The sequence below is a fragment of the Calonectris borealis genome, chromosome 16 (assembly GCF_964195595.1).
Source record: "Calonectris borealis chromosome 16, bCalBor7.hap1.2, whole genome shotgun sequence".
Lineage (NCBI taxonomy): Eukaryota > Metazoa > Chordata > Aves > Procellariiformes > Procellariidae > Calonectris > Calonectris borealis.
This window is the reverse complement of record NC_134327.1, coordinates 19218963-19226194: the sequence shown is the minus strand read 5'-3', so window position 1 is coordinate 19226194 and position 7232 is coordinate 19218963. Positions and strand designations below refer to the sequence as shown.

At 61.3% G+C, this 7232-nt stretch overlaps 1 protein-coding gene across 1 annotated transcript; it reads left to right on the top strand.

Annotated features, from left to right (window-relative positions):
* The first annotated feature begins 1381 nt into the window (after positions 1-1381).
* On the top strand, positions 1382-2944 carry LOC142089017 (noggin-2-like). The gene has a single exon (XM_075164896.1). It carries the CDS (start codon positions 1382-1384, stop codon positions 2018-2020), a length of 639 nt encoding a protein of 212 aa, XP_075020997.1. The 3' UTR covers positions 2021-2944.
* Positions 2945-7232: the final 4288 nt, after the last annotated feature.

Here is a 7232-nt window from a genome sequence, read left to right as displayed (position 1 = left end):
ACCCAGGGCCGGGGTCGTGGCCCCGGCGCCTCTGCGCGCGTGTCCCTGCAGCACCCGCGCCCCAGCCCGGGCCAGCGCCCTGCGACCCCCGCTCGCCGCGGGGCCGGCAGGTGGGACGCGCTGCGCGGCGCTGGCTGCGCCCGGGGGCGGCGGCGGCGGCAGGACCCGGCGGCGGCGCGGGCGCGGCTGTCACTCAGCGCGCGGCGAAAGTGACAGCGGGGGCGGGGCGGCCGCGCGCCGGGCGCGTATTTAACTTGGGCGGCGAGCGGCGGCGCGGCAGTGCGCGGCGGGCGGGCGGCGGGCGCGGCGGGGAGGGCTGCGCGGCGCGGCCGAGCCGGACTGCCCCGGACTGCACCGAGCCGAGCCGAGCTGAGCCGAGCCGAGCCCCGCCGGGCCGGGCTGCCACGCGCCGAGCCGAGCCGGCAGCGCAGGGCGCGGAGCGGGCGAGGCGCGGAGCCGCGGCTGGATGCGCTGAGGGCGGCGGGGCCGACCGGGCCCCCGGAGCAGCGGCAGCATGGGTCGCCGGGGTTGCTGAGCGGCGGCCGAGCCCGCCCCTGCCCGCCCCCGCCGAGGAGCCGCGCGGAGCGGCGGGCGCCGCCAGGGACCGCGCCGGGAGCCGGGGCGCGCCGCCTCGCCGTGCCGCGCCGGTGCCGGTGCCGGGGACACCCCCCCGCCACGCCGAGGATGCCCCGGGGGGCCGCGGGCCGCCCCAGCCGCTCGCCATGAGGAGGAGCCCGGCCGGGCCGCGGGCGCTGCCGGCGCCGCCCGCCGCCGCCGCCTGAGCCCCGCGCCCCGGCGGTGCCCGCGCAGGGGCCGCCCGAGCGGGCCGCGGCGCCGTGACCCTCCTCCCCGCCCCCTCGCCCGGCTCGCCCGGCTATAAAGGAGGGTTTTATTCTCGGGCTCCGGTCTCACGCCAAACCCTGTCACACCGTCTAGACAAGCTGTCGTGGGGCTCGGCCCAGCTGTCACCATGGCGATGGAGACGAGTCCGCTGTGAATTTTGGGGGGGGAGCGAGCGAGAGCGGCGGCGGAGGAGGAGGAGGAGGAAGGCTCGGCCGCCGCCGTGCCCTGCCCTGCCCCGCCGCCGCCCGCGGGGGAGGCACGGACCCCCCGGCGCTCTCGGCCGCGGCTGGAGCCGGCCCGGCGGGGAGCCCCGGGGAGCCAGCGGCCGCGGGCGCGGAGCGAGCCTCAGATGCGTCTGTCACACAACCCCGGCCGAGCTATTTAAAGTAACGGGCCTCGCCGGACTTTTGTCTCTGCCTATTTATGAGTCCCCGGGAGCTGGCAGGCGCCGCCGGGCAGCGCTAGGAGCCGAGCCCGCAGCGCCAGCCCCGCGGGGAAGCCAGCGCCGAGCCGGGGCCGGCGGGGGCCCGCCCGGAGCATGACGGCGATCCGGGCGCTCCTGCTCTGCTCCTGCCTGGGGCTGCTGCGACCGGCGGGCGGGCAGCCCTTCCTGCGCCTGCGACCCTCGCCCAGCGACAACCTGCCCGTCAAAGACATCGTGGAGCACCCGGATCCCGAGTACGACCCCAAGGAGCAGGACCTGGACGAGAGGACTCTGAGGAAGAAGCTGGGCAGCCATTTCGACCCCGGTTTCATGGCCGTGGCCGTGCCGGGGCCGGCCAACGCCTCGGGCGCCGAGGCGGCGGCGGGGCGGGGGCGGGCGGCGCTGCCCGCCGAGCTGCGGCGGCTGGAGCTGGGTCCGCCCCAGGGACCGCGCCTGAGGGTGGGCAAGAAGGCGCGGCGGAAGGTGCTGCAGTGGCTCTGGGCGTACACCTACTGCCCCGTCCTCTACACCTGGAAGGACCTGGGCGTCCGCTTCTGGCCCCGCTACATCAAGGAGGGCAACTGCTTCGCCGAGAAGTCCTGCTCGCTGCCCGAGGGCATGTTCTGCAAGCCCGTCAAGTCGGTCACCAAGACCTTCCTGCGCTGGCACTGCCAGGGCTGGTCCAGCCAGAAGTACTGCACCTGGATCCCCGTGCAGTACCCGCTCATCTCCGAGTGCAAGTGCTCCTGCTAGCCTCCCTCGGCCCCTTGCACTGCCGCCTTTTGTCGTTTGGATTATTTTTTTTTTGGGGGGGGGAGGGGGTTGTTTTTTTTCCCCCACCCTCCCAGCGTGAGGTGGGGGGGGGAGGAACCGGGGGGGCTGGGGTTTTTTTTTGACTTACTTTAATGTTATTTTATTTGAAAGGGGAAAAGCGAACCCAGGAACTGCAGGGCAGGCCAAAGGCACAGTAAAGCACTACAATCAGATGTCTATTTTTATACGTATATAGCCTTCTAACAAAAGGAAAATAAAAAACTAAAAAAAAAAAAAAAAGAAAAAAAAAAGAAAAAATTACCAGCCGTGTAAATAGAGAGATTTTAAAGGGAAGGGGGGAAATTGCAGCTGTTTTTTTATTATTATTATAATTATTATTGTTATTATTATTATTTTAAAGACATAGGACCACATTTTAAACCCGTCCCCACAGAACCTGAGCATTTCCCTACTGAAGGGAAGGGCAGAAATTTCCTGTAAAGATGGTTTTATCAAAAGGAAAACCGGGGGGGGGGGAGGGTAAAAAAAAAGAAAAGTAAGAACGGCAGCATCCCCGAAGATGGTTGTTTTTCTGTGCTGTATTTTTTTTTGTCTTCTTCAGACCTTGTCACTGACGTTTGAACTAATTTGCCAAGCTCTCTAGGGTTTTTTTTTTTAAAAGTGTATAACAATTAATTAAGGAGGAAATTTTAAAGAGAAGTACAAATCTATGAAAGAGTGGAATCGTTTTGTTGTGTGGGAATACATATAGTCGTGTAGAGATGTTAAAGGAAATTTTCTGTGTACAGTTTATTTATTTTTAACGTTTGTGTATAGGAAAAAAAGCTAGAGATTATGCCAGAAACTATTGGAAATGTTTACTTGAATATTCCTTTAAAAACATATCAATGTAAATATGAGCTATCACTGATCAAAACATTTTTAGCAATAAACTCTATCTTTGAAGAAAAAAACCCATGCGGCACCCCAGCTCCCTGGGAGACCAGCGGAGACTCGAATTCTTGCTCGGAGCAAGTGATGAGTAAAGGGCTTTGGCTGGGCCACACCGGTGTAAATCACGAGACGCCCCGAAGGTTGGTAGAGCTCCACCAGTTTATGCCTCTCTGGGATTCCGCTCTGGGTTTTCTTTGCGTATATAACCTGTTGGGGAGAAAAAAAAGACGGGACAGAAGTGGCTCATAATGCATAAAAGAGCTGCGATGTCCTGGACAGGAGGTGTCATCTGAAGTCCTCAGGAGAGTCCTGCTTCGTGTCGCCCATCCCGGGCTCCCACATGCTCTGTGGCTCTTGGATTCGGCTCTCCCGCTGGCAGAGGAAGCGGTCGAGGTTACCGCCCCGGCCATCAAAGTGCCTGACACAGCTCGGCAGCCCCGTGTGTGTCAGAACAAATGTTTTTGTGGCTACACTAGCACAGGAGGGAAGGATGGAGACGAGCCCTGTGCACAGCCCTGCTGCCACGATGGAGCCCCGGGGCTGGCATCTCTCCCCCACGGCGTGGCCGGGTGCGTGCTGGGGTCAGGAGGAAGCGCTGATCCCGCAATGGCGCTGCGTGCCCTCAGCTTTCCGCCCTTGTCCGCTGGGACCGGACGGGACCCCCTGCTCTCCCGCTGGAGCTCATGGAGCCAGGGCAAGGGAGAGACGGGACGGCTCTGCACGGGCAGGCTGCCGGCAGCCGGGCCGGCTGGGGAGGAGCCCAGCACTGGTGAGCGGGGGCACTGGCAGTGCAAGCCCGTTCCCGACGGAGATCTGTCTGTCTGTCTGTCTGTCTGTCATAGGGCTTGGAGTGGGGCCCTGACGGGCTGCCAGGCCGTCCCCCTGCGTGCTCCGCGTGGGCTGCCGGTGCTGGAGGGAAAGGTCTGGCCGTTCCCTCCGGTGTCTGAAACGCGCCCGGCATCCCCGAGGAACAAACTGCTGCCGAAGGCCCTTGCCAGCAAGGAGCCGTGCTCTGCCAAGCCGTCTGCGGAGCGGCGGGGAGACCCCGTCCCCCTCCGGCTCGGCTCGGCGTGCGGCAGAGGAGAACGGCATGACACCGAGCCCGTGGGAAGGCGCCGGGACCCTCCGAGGGGTCTGGCTCGCATCCCTCCATCTTCCTCCGAGGGGACCACAATCCAGCAAGCCCACCTGGAGCAGGCCTGCAGAGCCCGGAGGTCGCGCACGAAGAGAAGCCAAAACAGGGAGAGGTCTTTTCTAACAGGCATGGTGGGGACGAGGCGAGAGGGACAGTGACATCCAGCAGCTGATGTCCCCGCAGAGCCCTGTGGCCATCCGCTCAGCTCCGCGCGAGGAGGCAGGTTGGCCTTTCTGCACGTTCGTCAGCGAGGGACCGGGGAAGGGGGGGATGCAGAGGGCAGGGTGGAAAAGAGACCTCGGCGAAGGCAATGTGCAAAACATCAGGGGCATTTGGGAGAGGAAGGGGAAAGCTCATTTTGCAAGAGGAACAACATCTGTGGTGTGGGGGCTGAACATCTGTAGGAGGGAGCATGGGGGGAGGGCATTCTGGGAAAATATTTCTGACATAATCCCAACAGTATCTGGTGTGTTGGGATTTGGTTACAAATGGCCCTCTAACGTCTTTGTGCGTTTTGTTCTGCTGGTTCCAGGGGCACACAGAGACCCCTGCTTTGTGCTAACCTGGGAAATAAACCATTCGCTGGGCTCAATGGCTGAGTTCAGTTGCGCGGGGAAGGGGGGTGGGAATGGGGAAGGCGAGATTTGTGTGAACTGCAGCGAAAACCAGCCTAAAAGCCTCTGAGCCATGTGCCGGAGGGAGGAGGGGGGCTGCCTCCGTCTCTGGGGAGAACTCAGTGGTCCCGCTTGAGATCAACGGCTTGTCTGGAGGCGAAAGCATGAGAGCCGAGAGCCGAGGTGCTCGGTGCAGGCAGGGGGTAGGGAGCACAGGGCGGCCCCATGGGTTGCGTGCCAGCTCGCCAGGCCCTGCCTCGCCAGCCCGCCATGGCGTTGGCATGCAGTCACCTCGTGCCGACACACAGTCACCTCGTGCCGAGGCACCTCCTGTTTGGCTGCCCCGGGAGGCGATGAGTCGGACATGTGATGGCCGGGCTGTGGGCGTGATGGCTCGCCTCGTCTGCAGCCTCAAAGGAGCGAAAGACAAAGGGGAACAAGCCTGGTTCTTTGGTGCGGTTATTTCATTGTCTCCCCAAGCTGCTTGTGATTAAGGGACAAGCTGGGGGGGGAAAAGGGGGCAGAACAGGCAGAACCGGCAGAGCCCCGAGATGTGGTGGGTGCCAACTTCTGAAGACATGGGTCTTTCCCCCTGCGCTCTGGGGTGATGGCCTGGGAGATGGGCCTGGAGCACCGAGGCTGGGTGGCATCCTCTAGGTTGAGTCACACTTGTCATCACGTTGGCAAGAGATGTGCACGGCTGTGGCCACACACTGACAGGCGTGTGCACGCCCGCTCTTGGGCACCCAGCCGGTCCCTGCATTCACTCAGTATTTGCAGGGGGACCGTGTCCATGCCCTGCGAAGCCGCAGCGAGCTGCACACTTTGCAGTCTCCCTTCTCTGTGCTGAGTCTTGGGGCTTAAGCAGAAGGTGGTTAGCAGGAGGATCAGCGGTTTAACCCCTTCTTCCTTTGGGCAGGGCAGAGTGGACGTGGCAGAGGAGGCTCCATGGGACCTGACGGCTGCCCCATGCACTGCAGGTACACATCCACTGGCGCGACAGTGATGGCCAGAGCTCGCCTGCTCCGACACCACGTGCTGTGCTGCGGCAGCCCCCTTGGCTGGATCACGTCCAGATCTCTTTCTTATAGTCCCTACAAAGCCCGGCTTGGAGCAGAAAGGCCCTCTCGGGGCCACAGAGGTCTCCATCTCTTCCTTCTGTGTGTCAAGGCCCTTCTGTCACCTGGTGAATTGCTCTCCCATGCATGAACCCCAGATTTAGATGATCTTGTTTGTCTTGGGAGAAAGCATGAGCTCAGGATCGCTTCTGACATTTGACTCAGTGGTACGGAGGCACTTTTCCATTTGCCTTTCACATGCTGGTTTGGCTTTGACACCAACAGCAGGTTAACTATTTTGTCTCCGTTGCCAAAGGGTATTTCACCCCCATTTTCCTATGCCGCCTTGCCCCGTTTAGCTCAGGTCCCCTCAGCTAAGGCCAGTCTCCAGGAATACAGTTTCTGTCGGCGTGCCGGCTCTGCCAGGGTGACCCATATTCACAGGGCCAGAGCTCGCAGACGTCTAATGCCAGCTCTTGAGATATCTGACTCGGGCCTGGGTGATGATCTAAGCCCATCACTCATCGTTCCTAGAAAGGCAGACGAATGATCTGGAGGCAGTAATTGGCCTCCTCAAACTTTCAAGCCCAGGCTAAACTGGGACTTTTCTCAACATGCAAAATTGGGCTTGTCTCCTCCCCTGGCGTGAGCATTTGCTGTTGCTCGCCTTCGCAGCTCGGCATGGCCACCAGGAGCTGTCAGGGAAAGCCAGTCTCCCTGCAGGCTCTGCTTGGTCCATTAGCAGGTCCCTGGTGAGCCCATCCTGCCGACCGCTGCTGGCTAGGAGCTCAAGGTGAGCTGGACCTGCTTCCTCCAGGCATCCCCAGCTCCTTGTTAATCACCATGATGAAAAACATGCAACAATGCTGAGGCTAACGGTGCCAGCACAGGCCAGGGTGGACCATGCTGACTGCAGGTGTGCCCCATGGGGTGGGCAGAGGTGGACTCTTGTCTCATCATCCCCTCAGGGCTGCCGGGTGTGAGGGTAGGGGGTCTGCTTCCTCTGCACAAGACCCACCTCAGGCTGCCTTTCTCCCCGCTCCTTTGCAGTTCTCCGTAGCTGTCTGTGTCTCCATGTATTGTTAACCCAACCACATGCCCAATCGCTGCTCGGCGGAGCTGGGCCCTGACCCCTCACCAGCATGCGCGTGAGGGGATGCAGGGAGTATTTAGGGCTTTACTCACTGTCACTCCAAAGGTGTCAGACGGACTGCTGGTTCATCCGCAAAAAATGTGCATGAGCCACCCTTCTCCCTCAGTGATTAAAAACAAACATTAACAGCAGCACCATCCAGGAGACATGGTTGCTCTTCAGCGTTAGCTGTTTGGTATGCTGCTTAAAAATGTCAGACACCCCGTCAAGGAGAAGGACCACATCATGTGGTGCCTGGGAACCCAATCAGAGAGGCAGAGCTACTAAGAGCAAATCACGACTAGCTGGGAGGCAGCAC